At 35.7% G+C, this 22,763-nt stretch overlaps 1 protein-coding gene across 4 annotated transcripts in view; it reads right to left on the reverse strand.

Moving 5' to 3' along the window:
• Positions 1-22,763, reverse strand: part of Pik3c2g (phosphatidylinositol-4-phosphate 3-kinase catalytic subunit type 2 gamma) — a 326,458-nt gene that overhangs the window by 76,918 nt on the left and 226,777 nt on the right. For all 4 annotated transcript variants that reach the window (XR_002395360.2, XM_087213485.1, XM_021259132.2 and 1 more), the window contains 4 exons: positions 22,432-22,561; positions 19,265-19,401; positions 17,334-17,503; positions 1,986-2,142 (listed from right to left, as the gene is read on the reverse strand). Coding sequence is in view for 3 of the 4 variants with exons in the window: in XM_087213485.1 (XP_087069611.1) it covers positions 1,986-2,142; positions 17,334-17,503; positions 19,265-19,401; positions 22,432-22,561 (594 nt within the window). In the remaining variant the exon portion in view is untranslated. The remainder of the gene's footprint in view (positions 1-1,985; positions 2,143-17,333; positions 17,504-19,264; positions 19,402-22,431; positions 22,562-22,763) is intronic.

The following is a 22,763-nucleotide window of genomic DNA, read 5'->3' on the forward strand; positions in this document are numbered from 1 at the left end:
TTGGGGAAGCTATCCTTTCATATTTTCTTAACATTCTCACTTAGCATCCAGCATAATTTTAGTGTCACCTGAGCAACAGCTTGAACTATGCTTGTTTTTCTGCTTTAGATTTATTTTTGAGATATCCATGATGGTTGAAGATAGTTTCATACTTTGGAACTAGTCCTTTCATGCAGTTATTTATAGCATTTATAGACATTTAGAAATGCTGCATACCTCACTTACTTGTGTGCCTAATTTTATCTTCCTTATTAAATTGAAAACGTTAGTGCTCTAGGCCTTTTATGTTAATGTTTCATTTACATTTTCTGGCATATAGTAAGTGCACATGAACTCACAGATTCATGAGGCAGATCTTATCAGAGATTAAACATTATCAACATTAGATATTTACAGTTGGTGCTGCCTGGGCATTTATTGTACATATAGATGTAGCCCTGTTCATGGACTTAGTCTTTGTAGAGTTTTCTTTGTGGTAAGCTTGCAGCTTGTTATAAAACCCAAGCCATCCCATAATTGAAATGTGATCTAATAGGAGTAGGGGGCAGAGTGCAGATCTACAGAGAGAATCATTGGCTATTACTGTAAGACAGCCTGAAGATTCTGGATATAGTCAGAACCTTACCTATCCAGTTTACACAAGAAGAACCGAAAGTGTCTTTTTGTATGAATGCCATGTTTGCAATATTTTTAGAAAATCCTTGTTTTTCAAAGCGGAGAGGAGATAAATGGACATGTTGTTGGAAAGTTAAAACAGAATCCAAATCACATCTACACTGTAACAAAGACAACATTAATTCAGCACTACCAAGTGGGGCTTTTATATCTATGCTGTTCAATATGATGTCATTAGCTACATGAGCCTATTGAGCTCTTAAAAAGTGAAAATGTACATTAACAAACATCTTGTATAATAACATTAACTAATTGAAACCTACTATATGCCAGGTACTATTCTAAGTGCTTTACATTATTTATTAATCAGGGCGATGGTGGAATGAACTTTCATCAATACCTATAAAGCACTTAGCATACAGTGCTCGATCCATGCAAAACATTCATTATTAGATCCCTTATCATAAACTGTACAAGCAGATGTTCATTTAGTGGTAGAAAAGCCTTTTCAGGGTTAAGTAACATCCCTCTAGGAATGTAACTAGTGAAATGCCAAACTAGGATTCAAACTGAGAGACGCAACCACTAAGCCTGTGCCTGGAAAAGAACACCTAGAATTGTCACCTGAAAGTCCCACACTCCATGTTGATGAACCACTGGTGCTTTTCTCTCTTATACATTGCATTAGTTACTAAAGTGTGTCTATGCACACAAAGGAATTAGCACACCCTCCTCCCAGAAGCTATTTCTATAAGGTTCTGCCCCTCTCCCCCTGTATATTTGTTCATCTCTTTGGACTAGATCATGGGATGGAACACTGAACTTTACTCATTGGTCAACATAATTAAATCTCAGTAGATCTGATTCATACCACTAAATGTATACTTTCTGGTTGAATTGCGAGCATCATTTTACATTTTTGGCTCTCAGTCTCTTGACCTGAAAAACAAGCAAGTGATCAAAGACAGAGATCAAGAGAGGGAGACAGGAAAAAATCCTTGTTTGATTTACATCATTGGGAACACCATGAATGTGTGAGATGGTATTATAAAGGCATTTTAAAAAAACTCCTAATGCACAATACAACTAAAGGCATTATATTTTAAACTATTGTCTTTGAACCTCATTCAAGATATACTGGGATAACCTTTGAATGCATCAATATTGTGACTAGGAATGCTTGAGACAATAACTATGAATGACATACTGATTTATCAAAAAGTGTTTTTGTAAGATGCACCTTGGTCCTCTTAATTTCTTCATTTCTTTCTGTTTTGAATAGCTCTTTGGGGAACTCCAAACCATTAGCAAAAAATAGACTACTGAAAGAGAGACATGAATGAAGCTTATTATTTCCCCAAGGGACTTACCATTTCTAGAAGGTTTAAGAGCAGTCGGCTGTGCTTTCTGACAATATTATATGCTCTACAGCAAAGCTCCACAAAGTCTTGAAAATGTTGTGGCTTTTTCCCCCCCTCTGTAATAAAGTACTCCATCTCTGAGGTAAAAATAAAAGGGGCTCGGTCCCTATAGACCAAAAACAATAGCAATCACAAGAAAGAAGAGAAATGGTTTGTAGGGTTAAATTATATAACAAGTTATTTGAACTTTCTCTTGTTATTTTCTCTCTAGTCTAGTGGAGGAGTCTCCTTCAAAGCTGGAGAATTTTCAATTACTGGGCTGAAACAGAGAGGAAAAAAATAAATCATGTTAACATTTCAACCTGTATTGTTTTAAATGTTTATTTCCAAATTACATTTGGGTGGGAATATCATTTATTAAAAATATAAGGTCCATTTAATAAAAAAGGTAATATCTATGTGAAGTCTTTATGGAAAGTAAATGATGAAACAGATTGTGAGTTTAAGATTGTGATCTTAAAGTTTTGTTTTGTTTTTAAATTTTCCCCTTAGAAGACAGGCTGACTCTTTAGGAAAAAGTTTGAATAAAAGCTAAGATACTTTAATGACAAGTTCTTCCAGAAGGCAATCTGTTAAAAAAAACACCAAAACCTAGATGTTACCAACTCACTGTCATATGCTTAGTAAAGGCGAAAAAGGATAGCTGTATTTCATTTTACACTACACCCAGTAAAAATGCTGATGGGCTAGGAAGAACACGAGCAGACTGGGTAATTACATAAGTAATATCGCCCCCTGCCGTCGCAAAAGTGGAAAAACAGGAAAATAAAGGACCAGAAAGATGGCGCCCCATTTTCCTAACTTTATACCGTTTTTCTTGTGTTATTTGAGATACGGAAAAATCCAAGGTGAAATTTCAGCCCTTGTTACAGAGACCAGCAGAGGGAGGAAGGGAAACATCTCCCTTTGATGAGGTCTCATTCATTGAACAAGACCAATAATGAAAATTCTTAACACCATCTCATCCTAAGGTCTTCTAGCAGCATTTGAAATAGGAATAACAGTTTTGGGTAAAAAATTATTTACAAAATAAAGATATTTTTGAATGGATTGAAATAAAACATGTTTTCAATTTGAACCTAAGTAACGTTAAATCAAATCACAATTGAAAAAAATCATGGATTACCAAGGATGCCTTTTTATTTTTTAATGGAGAAAGGGTAGGGTTCTCTCTTATTGCTATGCTCAGGTATTTTAATACAAGTATAATAGAATGGGAAACGTCACTCACCCTGCATACCCAGGTCTTTCAGAAGGGTGGCTATTCAAGTAAGAAGGCCACAGCAGCATTTTGTGGCAGATGTGTGGGCAGTGTACTGTAGCTGAAGGCAAAGCATAAACAAAGAAAACAAAACAAAAGCTCCCAAAACTAAGCAAAACATCAAAAACCCTAGCTTTGTTTGGTTGTGGTTACTTAATATATTTTATTTTGTAATCTATGCTACCACTGACTGCCCAGAAGAGAGGCTTCACTCAACTTTATATCCATCCATTCTTTCATTCTACAAAATTTATTGAACACCTATATCGAGGACTAGGTCTAAATTCTTCAATTTTTAGTAAAAATCCGAATCTACTTTACAAGTCCTTCACTTCTTCTAAGCTGGGAGAAGTTGCAAACATGAGATGAAGCATAGGTTCCAATCCTGTGCCTGCTATGTCTCAATTTCCTCATCTGTAAAACAGTAGCAGAATACTAGCTCTTAGAATTTCTGAGCAGACTCACACAGATACTTGATCTGATTCCTGGGGGTTAGGGGTGTCATCCCTGTGAACTGCTGGCTGGAGAGGAGCGCTATAGGGGTGAGGCACAGACTCCAGGCCTTGGTTAGGTTTCAGTTCAGGGTCTTCCACTGAGGAGTTCTGGGCTTTGGACAAGTTATGTATCTTCTTTTCCCTAATCTCCTCCTCTATAAAATGTCCATGAAAGCATCTGACTCCTGATATTGTTGAAAAGACTGCATGAGTGCTTAGAACACAACCTTCCACATAGTAAGCACTCAACACGTTTTAGATATCATCATTAGTTCCCTAACAACCGTGTTCTTGGGACTGAACCTTGTCACAGCTAATTCTCCCTCTGTCTTCTGATTCAAAAATGGTATCACTAGAATACCATCTTTACTTTAAGATTTAATTTACTCCCAGGTTATCCATGTAACTTCTCTGGCTGCAGAAGATCTCAAGGAAAAATTTGAACTTTTTAATATATCACTCACCTTTATAGTCATCACTATTGCTAACATTTTAGTAGAGTTTTAGCAATGTCTTAGACTTCCATAGTTAGAAAAAAATTATGATTTTATATGTAACAGTTTTCCAAAAGTTTTTTTAACCTCTTATTCTCTTTCTTATATTTATTATTTTTAATAGAACTTTGGAAATAATTTTAGGAGAATTTAAAATTTTGCAGCTTCCTGAAAATTTCTCTACTAATACGATGAATATGCATTTTTCTCAAGAGAGAGAATTATGATGGACCAAACTGATTTCTCTTGGAAAGTTTTTGTAGTTATGTTAAAATCCAAGAGGGAACATATTTTCTTCTTCCGTGGTAACCATCATTGTAAATCAGATAAATAAATACAACACAGAAAGTCCAGTAGATAAAATAAACATATTGAAATTAAGAAAAAATATAACCTAATAATAATATTGAAGAAATGAAGTTTAGCTGTGTAGACATCATTGTAGTCTAAATATTCAATGGATTTAACAAAAAAAAGTTGCATCTTTTCTACATGATTTTTATGGCTCAATTCTGAGCAATTTTTAAAAATTAAGAATTACCCTGAAACTTTCCTATAAAATGAAGAGAATCTTCTCACTGAAACAGAATCCCATTTCATCCTTCTAGGCTGTAGGAGTTTTAGCTGTGATGTAGTGTAACAGTTGACTCAAATGTGAAACTCCTCCTATGTTGTAGAATTAATGTTTTAGAGTCCATCTCTGGAGTTTAATATTACTTACAGGTAGGAGGTATAAATTGGTTGTGGCAAGAGGGAAAATTGGAAACTGGTCTTTCAGGTTCTATATTGTTATTATATTTTGAATCATAGATTGAAAAATCTTTCAGTTATAACTATATAAATACATTATGTAAATTGCTTTTTATGACTATCTTTGGTTTTTCTAGCTTAGTGGTTTTACCCTTGTGTGTCTAAATTCTACTTATTCTTGCTTCTGTACCTATAGTTTTATTTTTCACTCTGATGCTCTTTTCTCTATCCTTTTCTGTCTCTCTCTCCTCTGGTGCTTTAATGCTTTTAATGCTAATAAGAATACAATCTTGTGTGTGAGTGTGTGTCACATCGGGATTGAACCCAGGACCTTTGCACTGAGCTATATCCCTTTTATAAAAAAAGTTATTTAAAAATATTATTAGGGTCTCATTATGTCATTAAATTGTCCACATTGGGTTCAAACTTGCAATTCTCCTGTTTCAGCCTCCCAGAGTACTAGGATCACAGGCATGTGCTACTATACTCATCTCAAAAATCTTTTCTTACAAGAAGTCTTCTTTAACCAACCTCTTGTTAGAAATCTTTATGATTTTTTTTTTTACCCAAGTGACATGTATGATTTCCAAGGGAATAGAAAGTATGACTCTTTCCCTTTATATAGTCTTGATGTTTGAAACAATATTTTGATAGTATTCTATTATATGCAGTAAATATTACCACAAATAAATATAGTCATATAGTGAAGAATCTGTGATAATTCAATATTTGTGTGGGAAGGGCATGTGAACAAATTTATTTGTTATGCTTCTATCATTTTGTTGTCCAAATTAATCTTTTCATAAACTTACAGCCAATCTTTTTCTGAAATTATTGTTCTCTAAAAGTCTAGGAGTACTTATTGTATTTTATAGATTTTCAATAGGGGTGAAAAATGTTGGTGATTTAAAAAATATTTATATATATTTGGAAATATTATAAGCAGACAGTAATTATTAAGGAGACAAAATCATTTGATAGGAGTAATAGGATAATTAATAATTTGATGTTTGTTATTATTTTTGTGTCATCTTCCCTTTTAGCTTTACAGTATATAATCTCCTTATAGAAAGACTTTGGAAAGCCAAGGTCAGCGTCATAAGCATTTACAGACAGATACTCCAGAGAGGATGCATGGTTTTAAGGATCTGGCTATGCCCATGAGGTGACTTGAATCTAGTTAGAGAGGTGCACATCCAAAATCATAGAGCATTGCAACCACTTATCAACAGGTATTTATTGAGTATCTGTGATAGATATATGCAAGACTTCTTGGTGAGGTTAAGAGCTTTAAAAATTATTGTTATACAAACAATATAAATATGATGAATACAGCTTAGCTCAGATACTGGCAAACAGAATACAGAAGGTCATCAAGAAGATCATACACCCTGACCAAGTTGGATTTATCCCAGGGGTGCAAGGATGGTTCAATATTCATAAATCAATAAATGTAATACACTATCTTAACAGAGTCAAGGAAAAAACCATATGATCGTCTCAATAGATCCAGAAAAGGCATTTGACAAAATCCAACACCCATTCATGATAAAAACCCTACAGAAAATTGGAATAGAAGTTCTTTATCTCAAGTTGATTAAGGCTATCTATGAAAAACCAACAGCCAACATCATACTAAATGGTCAAAAACTGAAAAATTTCACACTAAAATCAGGATCAAGACAAGGATGCCCACTATCACTACTCCTGTTCAATATTGTTCTGGAAACATTAGCCACAGCAATTAGAAAAGAGAAAGAAATAAAAGAAATAAAGATAGGAAAGGAAAAAGTTAAACTGTCATTATTTGCTGATCATATGATACTTTAAATAGAAGACCCAAAAACCTCTACCAAAAGACTTCTAGACTTAATTGACAGATTCAGTAGAGTAGCTGGATATAAGGTCAACACTCAGAAAACAATAGCCTTGGGCCGGGGATTTAGCTCAGTGGTTTCACCGCCTGCTGCACAAGCGCAAAGACCTGAGGATAAATAAAATAATAGCCTTCTTATACATAAATAATAGACCCACTGAGAGAGAAATTAGGGAAACAATTCCTTTTACAATAGCATCCAAAAAAATGAAATATCTAGGAATCAATCTAACAAAGGAAGCAAAAGACCTCCACACTGAAAACTACAGCACTCTGAACAAGGAGACTGAGGAGGATGTAAGAAAATGGAAAGACATCCCTTGTTCCTGGGTAGGAAGAACCAATATAGTGAAAATGGCCATACTTCCAAAACTACTATATAGATTCAATGCAATGCCAATTGAAATTCCAACAATATACTTCACAGAACTAGAGAAAACAATCCAAAAATTCATTTGGAACCATGAGAGACCTAGAATAGCCAAAGCAATTCTAAGCATCAGAGACATGGCTGGGGGTATCACAATCCCCAACTTGAAACTATACTACAAAGCTACTGTGATAAAATCAGCATGGTACTGGCAAAGGGACAGATCTGAGGATCAGTGGAATAGATTAGAAGATGCAGAAACAACTCCAGACATACTCAGCCACCTCATCTTTGACAAAGGAGCCAACCACCCTCCTTGGAGGAAAGACAGTCTCTTTAATAAATGATGTTGGAAAAACTGGATTTCAACCTGCCAAAGATTAAAACTAGACCAATACCTATCACCATGAACTAAACTCAGATCAAAGTGGGTTAAAGATCTAAATATTAAGACAGAAACACTAAATTTTCTGGAAGATAAGTTAGGTAGAACTCTTGAAGACATTGGCATAGGTAAAGACTTTATGAACAAAACCTCAGTAGCACAGGAACTAGGACAAAGAATAAACAACTAGGATCTTATCTTATTAAAAAGCTTCTGCACTGGAAGAGAAACCACCAACAGAGCTAAGAGACAACCTACAATGTGGGAAAAAATTTTCAGCAACTGTACCTTAGACAAAGGACTACTATCTAGAATATATAAAGAACTGAAAAAAATCAGACTCCCCAAATTCAAAGACCCAATTCAAAAATTGGCATCTGAAATGAACAGACATTTCTCAGACAAAGAAGTAAAAGCAGCAAATAAATATATGAAAAAATGTTCAACGTTACTGGTTATTTGAGAGATGAAGATGAAAACAACACTGAGATTCCACCTCACCCCAGAAAGAATGGCTGCTATCAAGGAATCATTCAATAACAAATGCTGGTGAGGGTGTGGGGAGAAAGGAACCCTTCTCCATTGTTGGTGGGAGTGCAGACTGGTGCAACCACTGTGGAAATCAGTATGGAGATACCTCAAAGAACTAGGCTTAGAGGTCCCATTCGGCCCAGCTGTTCCCCTGCTGGGTATCTTCCCCAAAGAATTAAAAGAATCATACCACAGCGATGTATGTGCACCCATGTTTATAGTGGCACAGTTCGTAATAGCTAAAGCTTGGAAACAGCCCAAGTGGCCATCAACTGGAAAATGGATTAAGAAGATGTGGGTTTCTTTTTTATAAAATGAGTTCTACTCAGCCATGAAGAATGAGAAAGTACAGACATTTATAGCTAAATGGATGCATATTGAGGCCATCCTCTTAAGTGAAATAAATAGGACATACATGTGCAAATACTGAATAGTTTCTCTAGTGTGAGAAACTGAAAGTGTAATTAAGGATTAAAATGATTAAAACAAATAATTGATAATTTTATTTTTATTTATTTTTCCATACCGGGGATTGAACTCGGGACCTTGCATGTGTGAGGCAGGCAGCGGCACCAGTGAGCTAAATCTGCGGACCTGAATAATTGATAATTTGAAGTAGGAAGAAAAGGTTCAAAGGGGTAGGGGCAGCAGGAGGGGAAGGGGAGAGATCAGGTTACAGGCTGAAATCTGGAAAGAATCCATATATAGATTGTGTTTAAAACTATAGGAAGAGATGTAGATAGAGACTAGGCTGGAGCTCATCAGTGGGTTGGGAAGGAAGAGTCACTGAGATCAAAGGAGAGAAGGGTGTGTTTCCAGAAGAAGCACATACAACTATGTACAGTACACAGTACTTGATAGTGTGATAAATGACTGTTACTGTTTTATGTACTTATCATAACATGCTGTGCTTTTCATCCTTTAGAGCATAATCCTACTTATATAAAAGAGTTTACTGTAAAACAGTGTGCTGCTATGCCAGTGGTAGCCTCATGTATCTCATGTTTAACTACATATTTGGGTAATATCAAGGGGCCATCACAGATGACTGATGTATACCTTCTCAGTTTGCACTTAGAAGTTGGCACTCTGTGTGGTACTTTGCAATACACACGGATGCAATTGCCTAATAACATATTTCTCAGATTATATTTCCATCACATGTCATATGACTGCATTGAAATTTAAATTTAAAAAATTTGGCCTATGTGGAGTCTACTAGCTAATTAGAATTTTTTTTCCACACCACTATTTGTTCAATATTAGTTTTGAAAATCTTTCTAAAACAAATCACATCCTTTGATATCTTGTTAATGCTTGAGATGTTTTTTAAATTATATGGAAAAATGTTTAAGTACTTTTCAGTTTTGCTTTGGTTGAATTCTGTTACATTTGAATACGATTATAGTTTTTTTCCCTTGCATTGCTTTTCTTTGAATAATTTTAATTTTTGTATATGTGTGTGTTTAGTGAATGATAATAAAGTTTTAAAAAACATGATGAATAATAAAATGGTGTTTGGAAAAGATTGCTGTAATATAGAGAAGAGTTTGGGACAAGGAGAGTGTATGTGGGTAGATCAGATGAGAATTTCGCAGGAAGTTCTGATCTGATGTGATAGCATAGACCAGCACTGTGGCATACAGATAATGGAGAAGTGGGAAGACTTGAAAAGTACTTCAAAGGAAAGAAATGAATATGGCTTCCTGATAGTTTGAAATGACAAAAGGAAAGAGGAGCTAAGAACAGCTGTAAGCTTTTTCCCCCCATGTAGTAGGAAGAAAATCTCATAACATCCAGAGTGGCCCAGCTGTGAGCTCAAGCTGCATTGGAGGTGCCCCAGAGATTTACAAAAGCAGATGACAATGAAAATGCTTGTTTCTGGACCTTAGAGAAAAGATGTAGCCCAGAGGTAACATCTTGTGAATTAAATTTTTGCTCCTGGAAAGATGATTTAAGTATATTTTCTTTTTCTTTCTCTCTCTGACTGCACTAAAATTCCTGGAAATTATATATGAAATAAACATAAGATGACTCTGAAAGGCTCAGAGAGGGAGATGTACTACCTCTGGATGTCAACATGCTGTCTTGAGCAAAGTACGATAAAGGGAAGCCTAACAAGAAAGAAAAATTTTAGACAGAAATCACTGTATTCCAGCCAAACACTGCAGAGAAAACTGTGACCTTAATGCTCTTCACACACCAGCCAATGGCAAGGAGGCGACAGTGGACTTCCACTCTTCTCAGGCCAAAATGAGGTACCTCAGTGTTCTACCTGGGTGTTGTCAGATACCGAGAAGTTAGGGACTGGGCACTGGTGGAGAGTTAAACACAGATCCATGGAACAGAATAAACAACACAAAATAGACCTCCACAAATATGCCAGTATTTTACAAAGTTGCCAAAACAATTTGATGGAGAAAAGGGTAGACTTCTGAAGAAATCATACTGGAACAACTAGATATCCATAGGCAAAAAATATAAACCTTGATCTAAACCTCATGACTAAAACAAAAACTTAACTCAAAATATCTCACAGATTTAAATATGTATCTAAAATACAAAACTATAGAACTTTTATAAAATAATTAGGGAAATTAATTGGGATCTAGGGCTAGGCAAGTAATTTTAAAAACATTTGCTTTGTCAAAAACAATGTTAAATGGATACAAAGACAAGCTACCAACTGAGAGATGATGTTTGCAAACCACATAGACGACAAAATACTAGTGTTTTATTTGGAATCTATTTTAAAACTCTCAAAATTTAATGGTAAAAAATCAAGCAGTAAAATTAGAAAATAAGCAAAAGACTTAAAAAGATATTTCATGGAAGAGTATATGCAGATGGTAAATAGACAATAAAACATGTTTAACATCATTTACCATAGGGAAATGTGAATTAAACCCAGAATAAAACATCACCACACATAACAGAATTGCTAAAGTAAAATATAGCGAAAATACCAAATATGGTAAATACATGGAGAAAGAGAATTACTTAACATTGCTGGTGGAAATGTGAAAATTCATTCTGGAAAACCACTTGGTGGCTTCTTAAAATTAACAACAATATGCAACTACCATACAAATAGCAATTATACCTTTGGGCACTTATCTTGAAGAGATAAAAAATTATGTTCATAAAATTCATACAGGAATTGTTCACAGCACCTTTATTCATAATAACCAGAAAACCAAAACAACCCAGATGTTCTTCAGCGGGTGAATGGTTAAACACACTGTGGTACAACCACATCATGGAATAGCATTTGTCAATGAAAGGGCATAGCTTTGAAAACACAACAGTGTGGATAAAGTTCAAGAGAATTACGTTGCATGAAAAAAGCCAATTTCAAAACCTTACATGGCTGTATGATTTTATCTATATGACATTCTTGAAATGACAGAATTATAGAAATGAAGGATAGATTTGTGACTGCCAAAGGATAAGGATAGAGGGACTTGGAGAGTGGGACAGAATTAGATGGGTTACAGAAGAACAGCACTGAGATTCTGGTGAAGGTGAAATTGTTCTGTACCCTGACTGTATCAACATCAACATCAATATTGTAGTTGTGGCATTTGTACTATAATAACATTTTACCATTGGGGGAATATAGAAACAGCATATCAGATCTATTTGCATTATTTCTTATAAATGCACATGAATCCACAATTTCCTCAAACTAAAAGTTTGCTTAAAATGTCTATGAGTTATTTGGATACAGACATTGATAAAAGCCTTGGATACAGTTGATACAAATTGGGTGGAAACTGTAGGGTCATGAGAGAAGAGAGAGCTACTGTAAGATGAGTCCAGGGGAATCAAGCATTTGATAGTTTGGGAGAAGGAAATCATCCCGAATTGGATACTCAGAGGAGGAGAGGATGGTGATGCATCCCACAAGGTGAGTGGACAGGAATTTCTGAGGAAGGAAGAGTCAAGACTGTTAAAATCTGCTGATAAATCAGGTAATCTGAGGAATAAATACTGCTACACAGTACTATGACGGTTGTTGCAGATCTTACTAAGTTATAAAGAATAAATCTAAATTGAATTACTTATGGATGAATGGGAGGTAAGAAAATGGAGGCCAAAATTTACAGAGAACTTTTTCAGGAAGCTTGTGAAAGTGAAATAATGGCATGAAGACTGGCGTTTTGAGGCAAAGTTGTTTAAATTTGAGGAGACGAGCTTATTTTAAAAGAGGTGGACAGGCTTAATGTGCAAAGCCAAACTAATTATGGTGGTGTAATGTTTGGCAGAAGGTGGGAAAGAAATGGCTCCAAAGCATCAACAGAGAGGCACTGACTTTTGAAAGAAAAAGAAAATACAGATCTTTTATCATTACAAATGGGTTTTATTTTCTCAATAAGGTAGAAGGTGCAGTCGCTTGTTTCAAGCTGAGAATTGGGAGGCAGGTTAATCCTGAGAGGATTGAGTACAGTCACTTCGGAGAGTGAAGTATTGAAGTGGCCACAAAAAGGCAGCACCACTGCAGGGCAGGGAGCATGCCCCACTGTAAGAGGTGATGGTATGTTTGGTCTGTAGGGAGATGCTTGCAGCAGCCCGCTGCTTTGCTTCAGCAGAGAAAAAGATGGGTGGGCTATGGCACTGGCTTGTCTTCTACCTCCATAGTGTTACTCACAATGCTTTCTCCTATTGGCTGTCTTTTCCCATTAATTTAAGACCAACCCTTTCTTCAAAGTTCTGTTCATGTCACACTTCCTCTTCAAACCTTCCTCCTCTCTCTACCTCTATTGTAAAATGGCTCTATTGTAAACTACATTAAAGGAATGTACAAAGCATGCTAATTACAATGAACAAATTCTAAGACAGATAAAATGCTGTATCTTTAAAACAAGATGCCTTTAATAAATTTGAATTGTTCCTTAAGCAAAAGACTCTGAAAATTTATGTTTCTTTATAGGATGTATTTTGCACATAAACTTTTTAATGGTTCAAATATTCCCAGAAGAAACTTCTTTGAATGGGAATTATTCAGTCTATATAATAGCACTGGTCTTCATTCCTAGTTCAAGGTGGTCTTTGGCCATACTAAGGTCGATAGAATAGACTAGGGGAGGCTCTAAAAGATAGAGTCACATATCGTATATATTTAATTTCTATTAGCTTTACTCTACCTATTAGATTTTTTTAAATGTAAGAAAAAAAATTAAAGATAGCAAATTCTCCCTGCCATTTCACTCAAAGAGACAAATGTCTATTGACAGGGAAGTGACTCTACTATTTTCACACTTAGACATTGGGCTATAGGATTTAAATGTAGGAATTTGATATTCATTAGAGCAATAAATGTTAGGTAACTATTTCATCTGGTACTAACTAAAGAAGAAACTGTCTGTCCCAATGCTGAAGAGACCAGGCTGAGTTGGGATGATTGAGTATCTGGCCATGTCTAATGGTATGACCTTGGACAAGTCATAGTGATTAAGATTTGTAAAAAAGAGCAAATACCAGTCCCTTCCTCAAAGAGCTTCAGCTTTGATTAATGAAGGAAGCTATATGATATATATTTCATATCAAGTATTTATGCTATTTTAAAAGGCATTTTTGACCACTTCCTTTTGAGTCTGATCCCCAGCTCTGTAGTGAGGATCAGTGTTAGCAGAATCTGTCTGCTGGACTCTGAGCATAGGTATTTCTTCCTCTTCTACAGCAAGTGACAAATCATCAAGTGGAAGTATGGGAACACTGGTCTGAGGATTGAAAGACTTAAGTGTTTGAAAGATCTAATCTAATCTGTGTCCTGAACCAAAATGTGGGGCTTGGTAATCAGGTACATTTTGTTTTTATTAAAATTATTTGTATAAATTTTATTAATTTCAAATATTTCTATTCCCAGGAAGTACCATAGTAACATTAGGATAAACTGTTTAAGATTTCTAAAAGTTGCAGACTTCCATAATAGTGAACAGTGAATAGTGACAGCATAAAAATAAATGACTAAAATGCACTGGGGAATGTGCAAGCATACCCTTTTCTTGATATCAGAAATGAGCTACATATTAGAGAGCACATCTTGGTGCCCAACAGAAAGAGCACAAGTCTCTCGTCTAATATCCATGAGTTAATTGGGAAGGCAAATTTGGAGTCTCCACTGGCTAGGAAAGAACTTGGCATAATTAGGCAACACAGGAAGCCTCGCATGTGCAATATAATGAGAACATAAGGGTGCATGTACTAGTACAAAAAGAACATTTAATGCCCTTTGAGATCGTCAGGCTCCCAGCAATTATTAACTAAAGAGAGCCTTACCAATAATTTCTTAAATGTAAAACATCCTCTCTCCCCCCGCCAAGTCTGGCCTCTTTTGTAAATGCACTATGTGTCCTGAGTTAGATGTCAAGAAGTCCCTGGTCTCTAACTGCTTAATAACTTCAGATACTGACTCTAGCATTCTTCTCAGGCTCAGGTATGTTTTGTCTCTTATTTGAAAAATAGTTAAAATATCTACCTGTTCAAAATTACAGTCTTAGTCCTCTGGGCCTGAGTTTACTGTAGATCAGGATCTCCTGAGAGCAAGAAGTGAGGAGTCAGACCTTCTGAGCTGCCATGTGTTTTCCCTTGAACTTGAGAGAAAAACACACAGTTGTGCTTTGCAAGGAATTCCCATATATGCTTGGAATGGAAGTTAGCCTTGGATATGGGGAAAAGTTGATCAATGCTATAATGCTTGGGTGAAAATCGTATTTGTGGTGTCACATTTTAAGTAGGGGTTACGTTCTAAAATCAGGTCATAGGTGAAAATCAAGAAAAGTCCAAGTTACTTCTGAAAACGTTTAAACCACCAATACAGTGATGATATGCATGATCAAAAGGGATGTACCGGGCTAACGATGTTCTTTTATTGGACTTGGCAGCAGACATTTTTTAGTTTTTATCTAAAAGTGAGATTTAGAGAAAGGGCTATAAAATGCATATATTGGCAGGCACATGTACCTTAGACTAGCTGAGGAGTCAGATTCCCATCTCGCATCTTAGTGTTGGCTTGCTCACCACGAGACATAAGCTTATTCAACTCAGGAAGGCAGAGCCCTTGTACTTCTGAAGTTCTTTCAATCTTCTTTATTCTTTTCCACTTTCTCTTCCCTCTCCCAAACTTTTCTTCCCTTACTGACATCCTTCATTTTGTCATATGAAAATGTACATATTTCTTAACAGAGAAACCGATTTTCCTCATGAGGTAGACATAAGAAGATTATTAAAAAGAAACGGGGTGATAATTACTACAATGCTAAGGTAAAGTTCAGGAAGGAGAACTGATAAGGAGAAGATGAAGGACAAAGCAAACTTGGTTTCTTGAGGGTCTCTGTGAAAGGGCTATGTGAAATCAAAGCATCATTCACATGCAAGGTGCAGCTTGCTGGGGTTGGTTTTGTGATTGGCAGAAGGCCTTTGAGTCTCATACCTCAGACTTCCAAATGTAGATTGAACATTAGGTACACATTCCTTTGGTAATTTTCTAGGTAGAGTAAGAGAATATGGCATGGTTTTAATCATTTCAGAAGAACTGTACTTTCTCAGATCAAGAGAAAGGTCAAGGGAAGTAAATTTGATGGCATATTTAGAGTGATCCTTCAACCAAAAGTGAACCTTTACTGTATGCCAGGTGTCAGGATACAAAGATGTCTCTAAAGGCATTCATAGTTGGAAAGGTATCACAAAGAGCATTCTAGAATAGTTAGATGACACCAAGGCTGCTTTGAGCAAAAGGAACAACAGTGTTTCATAGTAGCCATCATACATATAACAGACCAATGAGATTCACTGAATTCCAAAGAACACTAAATAATCAAAGCCTGTGGGGGGACCATTAATTCCTATTTAGCATTTGGACCACCAGGAATTATGTACTGAACCAGAATGACTGGAGAAGGATAATATTAATCTTTTAATACATTAGAGAATTTATTTTTTCAAACATGGTACTAAAGTGAAAATATTTGGAACATAAGTGTTATAATACCCAAATTAGAAACTAAACTTTAAAAATTTTAGGTAGTGGTAGCTAACTAACTAGTGGAAATAATGTTGAAGTGATTTTAAATTTAGGAAATTTTTATAAAAGTATTGAGGTGAAAATGCTGAGATTAATTTTATAAGGGTGATCTATTGGGGTAAAAATTAGAAAGGTTTAACATATATTGTAAAAAGACTGATACAGAGTATCGATACTCTTAAGTGAAATAAACAGGACACACATGTGTAAATACCAAATAGTTTCTCTAGTATGAGAAAGTGAAAGTGTAAATAAAGACTAAAAGGTATAGTAGATAATGTGAAATAGGAAGAAAAGGGGCAAAGGGGAGGGGGAAGTGGGAGGGGTAGGGGAAAGGAAAGAAAGGAATGGAATTAATATGAGAAAATGAAAAATGGAAAAATAAGAACCAAGAGAGATTATGTAAAGGTGCAAATTTCCAATGATGAATGTCATTATATTGTATACCTAAAATGTAACAATAAAATTAATTTTTAAAAAACCCAGCATCTCTTCTTGGGTCATTTTCTATACCATTTATCTGCTTTAGCATCCAATAAAACTGCTCATTGCCTCATATTATTTCTTTGCTTGTTAACTTGTTTAATGTCTGTCATCCCTACCAGACAGCAAATACACCTCTTAGCATCTGCCTCTTTTACAGTCGCAGCCACAGTACCCTGAATGGTGGATGCTAACAAAATATTTGTGGAACTCAGGCTAATTCAGTGTGGGAAGGGTGCTGATTTTATGATATTTAGAACCAAGGTGGTCATTTGTTATGGGTAACGTACCAGATATATTCATGCCTCATTGTTCACTCAAGGTTTATAACAAAACATTATTTCCAACAATACAGGTTGCAAGAGGATTAGTATTCCAAGCTGAGAGGCCAATCTAGTCCACTAACAATTCAAAGAAAACCAATTTGTTCCATTACCAACCTATTGGAAAAAACAACAACAAATCTTTTCCTTCAATCTTATTAGCTATAGGCAGTAATCATGTTTCTATGTTGCTTTGGGGGATTTGAGAGATAGGAGTAAGTCAATTGCAGGGTTTTTATGCCATTATATGTTGTATATTACCAAGGACACTGCTAATTACTTTAATAAACATTTGTGCACTGACCTTTTAATCCCTCCGAATGTTTGTGCATGACCTAGGAATTTTCCAAAGTCAATATGAAACATGTGCCCTGACTTTGTCAGCATGATGTTGTCATTGTGGCGATCGCAAACTCCCAGGATGAAGGTTACCACACACCAGCCAGCACAGGAACAGAAAAAGTTACTTAAGGCCTAATGAAGTAAGAAACAATAGCATGAAAAAAAGAGAAAATGCATTAGCATCAGGGGTAATGAGAAAAAGTAAGAGAGGAAAGCAAAATTACATAATCAAGAACAATTTCTATGTCTCAGTGGGGAGATGGGTTTGAATATGTGGCTCATTCTTGGTATGAGATAGACGAACTTGAAGCATTTGGCTCTTTAGTGTTGTTTTTCATTGAAACTGGGAAAAATATCTCTCATTCATGTGGAGCTAATTCTCTGGATTTATAGGAGAAGAATCCTAGTGCGATTTTTTTAATGCCTCAAATACGCAACAATGAATTACTGTTTGCAAAGAAAAAATAAGAAAAATATACAACCTAATATTTCCTCTCCCCAGAGGCAATATTTAAAATACAAATTTTTACAATGCCCAAAATTCCAGCACCAGGGAGGCTGAGGCAGTAGAATCACAAATTCCAGGTCGGCTGGGGCTACATAGTGAGTTCAAGGTCAGCCTGAACTACCTAGTGAGACCCTGCCTCAAAAAACAACAAAAAACAAACAAAGAAATTTTGAATATTTGAATGTTTCTTGTAATTAGAAGTTCCTTTCTCAAACTACTCTTTGTTTCTGAAAGTTCTTCTAGGCATAAATCGCTTGTATCAGCGTGGTGGTGTAACCATGGATAACTGGTGGGGCTATGGTTCCAGGTATCACGCAGGTAGACTGACTTCCTACAAGGCTGTGTCACTGAGCTTTCCACCAGGATACTCGCATACCTTGCATGAGCAAGTCACTTGACTCGTCTGCCTCGAATCTCTTCACTTCCAAAGTGAAGATAAAATACGTTGTGCACATGGTAGTTGTGAAGAGCAAACGTCTGTGGTCAGACCTCAAACCACATCGAAAGAGGAGTCTTTGCACCACTCAATTTATAGCTCTGGAAATAGCTAAAGAAGTAGATTTCAAGATAATCTCATCTAATTCCTTGTTGTCTGGCCTCTAGATTAAGAAATGAGTGAACTCTTGGGTTTCTTTATCATAATCCATGCTAGCTAAGATGGGCAATCATTCCTGTTTGCCCAGAAATGAGGAGTTTCTCAGAATAAGGGAATTCCCCTGCATGGGACAGTTCGCACCAGTCTAGTGTTTACTAATATTACACTTTTGTGTGGATCAGCACACAGGTGCCCCTGGGTCTGGGTGACCCATCTCTGCCAGTTCATGGCTTGGCAAGTAGAGTAAGTCTTGACTCAAGCCACACTTGTCCCCTTCTCCAGGACCCCCAGTATGTACAGGGCAGAAACTACACAAATGTACATTGTAGGTCAGATGGTAGATCATGTTTGCTGAACATTTTGTAAAATTCTTATAATACATGCAATTATTTTGCATTCTGCTAACCATTTGAAGAACGGCAGATGAGAAAGTAAAGCATGGCAGAAGAAACATTTAACAAAGAACAAGGGTCACTTACAGAAATCAGAGATTGTGTACAAATAGGTGGAAGTTACTGGAAGAAGTTTCAAGGGGCATTACCTCTGGGAAGATTGCTATAAGAGAAGCAGCTGAGCAAAGAGATTCATTGTTGATATCCTGGAGCTTCCCCCAGAAGGAAATTCAAACACAGAAACCTCTGTCTATTTAATACGCCATTTAAACAGAGTCATTATTACTAGTCTGATCACTAGGTGAATCAGAATTTAAGGTGTACTTGATTTACTTTGCCATGAATCAGACTACCTAATGAACCAGAGCATACTTAGAATTAATTCCAGCAGGACGAACCTTTTCATAATCTTCCTTTATGTGGTTGTGCTGACTGAACCACTTTTTGATTGTATTTTCTTTCAGTGGTCCAATGAGCCCAGAATGACGATGGATCTTTGCAAGAGTTACAGCATCAGGCACCATCTGCACAAGCCCTGGTTGACAAAAAGGAGATTATGGAAACTATTCTTTCTTTACATTATGAGAGACACTTAGGAATGCATCTTGATCTCAGAAACAACAGTCATTGTCAACACTACTTGGGTTACCCTTTTCCTTTCCAAATCTTTTTTTCTGCAGAAGCCTTATGTAGATGGGCGTCCTTCTAATTCTTCTTAAATCTTGGTGATTGATGCAGCTACTTGTTGAGTTTTGATCATTTTGATTATATTAGAAGTAGCTTTAAATATTTTTTCTAGGACTATGATGGAGACCTCATCTAAATGGTCTTATAGAGACAGCCTCGGGTCAATGGAGGAGTGGGCCAGTTGTCCAATTGCTGGGACCTTTATTTACAGTTTAATGGAGAACATTGAAGCTTGTATAACAACACATTTCTTCCTCCAGTGCACCAAATACACTCTCCATGACAAATATTTCAAATATATTATAAAAATCAATGTTCAGGTTAATAAAAGCTTCACAGTTAAATGTAACATTTCTGGAAGTGAATAGAAAACTCTGCAGGAAATATCTAGGGAGTTACCTTCTCCTTGCTTCTCAGTCAATATTAAAGAAAAACTATGAAAAAATATTTTTATAAGGCAGCCTATATTGATTGAATTTAAGGAAGACCTTTACCCCAGTGGCTCGGCATCCATCAAGGCTTTTTTTACTGTACTCCTAAAATTATTAGAATTAAATATTTTCAAACTTTCTGACTTTTAGCCCATACAGAAAAACAACTCAAAATAAGTACCTAAAACTCTCCCAGGATGCAAGTCCCAAAACAACCCTCAATGCATATTTTGATAAATAAAATCATTGAAATAAATTAAAATCTAGAGTGCCTGATTTTCACAACCAGCACAATTGCAAGAGTTGCAAACTTAAATACCCAGAGGGGCCAGAGACACAGATATAACTCTGTGAATACAGAGATGGTTGAGTTTTAAAAGCTGAAAATTTTTGCAACAGTAAATATCCAATAAGGCTTCCAACTTGATTAAAAACACAACCTATTCTTCTAAAAATGACATTTGCTTTAGTAATCTCTATTTTTCTTGAAGAAGTGTTTTGTCAGTATAATGCCCTCCAAAATCCTACAACTACAGAAGGTTTTTGGTAGAGAAAAAAATAATTTATGACATCTGCAACTTTGGGTAAGCCTATAGTCATCTTTACTGAGTCCTTTTATTAGACTTAACAGATTTTGACTCAGTTACAGTCTGTGATTATAAACAGATACAAGCAGATGGAATTGAAGGATTCCATTGGAATGAGGGATTTACTCAATTTTGGAAGAAAAGATGATCTATGTGACATCCAAAAGTTCAGCCTGGCTCATTTGACTTTATTCTTACTTTTTCAGCATATTAGGCTATGAGAGAATTAAGTCATTAGGTGAGAAAAAGGAAGGCAAAACACATCAAATAAGAAATTTATGGTAGCAATAATAAAGTACTTTCTCATGGGGAACTAGAAACTAGCTTTAGAAAGGGCCTAGATGTGGGACACTTGGCATGGGACAAGAGCCCTATTACCAGAATCAAAATAATTAGGTAATATTTTATAGAGGAATCACTGTGATGTACCAAGTTGCAAATTAAACTAGCTGGGAGGCGCTTCAAGATTAGCATCTAACATCTTAACTTACAGTTGGCTACAGCACTGAGTCTGCCAGTGAGACCTCAGGACCTGAGGAGTCAGGAAGAGGTAGCTCTTGTCTATGATAAGTCTCAACTGTAGTTCCGCTTGAATTAAAACAATAAAATTCACTACTGAGTCTAGGTCCAGTTTTGTGGTTTTATCCCTTTTTTTATGCACATGTATCTGCTATACTTTTGATAATTAATTGGATGAAATTCTAAGTCATAATGATAATATGCAAAAAAGATTATGATGTTTTAGGAATTGTTTCTTCAATTTAGCAGATTATGTATAACTGCAATTTTTATCTGATGTTTTGGTCAGAATTTGGGTGGACCACTGAAATTACTTGTGCTGGAAATGTGCATAACTATAATTATATTTCCACATTAATTTATTGGCTTTTGTAAAAGAAAAGAAATACTGAAGCACTTTGAATGTTTACATGCATGGACATTTTTTCCTGTTGGTATTCTACTTATTCAAAAGTCTTTTAGAAACTAAATTCAGGTCTATAAAGTGTTTAGAATTTTCAGAACTTGGTTAAATATTTGAAAATATGTAAAATTTGTGTTAATAGCCAACAACTGTATTTTTTAAATGGGTAAACATTCGTTACAGATGGTCTCTAACAGCGATGGTTCAACTTAGAGTTTTCAACTTTACAGTGGCACAAAAGCAATATGCATTCAACAGAAATTGTACTTCAAATGTTAAATTTCGATCTTTTCCTCAGCTAACAACATGAGGTATAGTATTCTCCCGTGAGGGCAGGCAGCAGTAGTGAGGCATAGCTTCCAGACAGTCACATGATAATAAAGGTACATGATGCTATTCATCAGTGTACTCTGCTGCTATTCTATGATTTTTGGTGGGTTAGATAAATGTATTTTGACTGACTGTATTTTCAATTTATGATGAGTTTATCAGGATGTGGCCCCATTATAAGTTGAGAAGCATCTATATTATTTTAGAAAAATGAGAAAAAAATCAGTTATTAATGTAACTACTCCCACAGACACATGCAAGAACATCACAGTTAACATTTGGATTGTGAGGGTCCTAATTAATATCGAAAAGCTGATGATTTATATAAATTTTCTTTGCTTATCATTTTGGAAATTCATCCTTTTAGAAGAGAAGAATCAGTATAGTTCTTTAGATTTTAAAGTTTATATTCTGAAATGAATTATATAGAAAGTTTACCAGTGAATGCATGGGATAAATAATGTGAGACAATTCACTTTTTTTCCTCTTCTTTTTTTTTTTTTTGGTACCGGGGATTGAACTTGGGTCCTTGCGCTTGTGCACCAGGCGACAAAACCACTGAGGTAAATCCCCAGCCCGAGACAATTCACTTTTTAATCCATACTGACCTTGGCTTTTTCCTGTGGATAGACATTTATAAATGATCATTTGCATATCTAGACCCTCCTGTAGCCAAATGTTATCCATCACTTGAATAATCTGTAGAACAAGCATATCCTGGCGAAGATCATCTCCAGCCTGTTCAAAACAAAATTATAAGCTCTGGTTTCTCCTTGAATGCCATTTAAAGCATTCAATATGGTATGTGTCATTTCTTTGCTTGGATAAATTTCCAGCCAGTTTTAGAATGGTTTCACTTGTTTTAATAGTACTAAAAGTACCTTATATTTCTAATAGATGATCAAAGAATATAAGAACATCCTCTTACATGATTGCAGAA

The sequence above is a fragment of the Heterocephalus glaber genome, unplaced genomic scaffold, assembly GCF_053883595.1.
Source record: "Heterocephalus glaber isolate CG9 unplaced genomic scaffold, H.glaber_assembly_v1.0 deba00001444, whole genome shotgun sequence".
NCBI lineage: Eukaryota > Metazoa > Chordata > Mammalia > Rodentia > Bathyergidae > Heterocephalus > Heterocephalus glaber.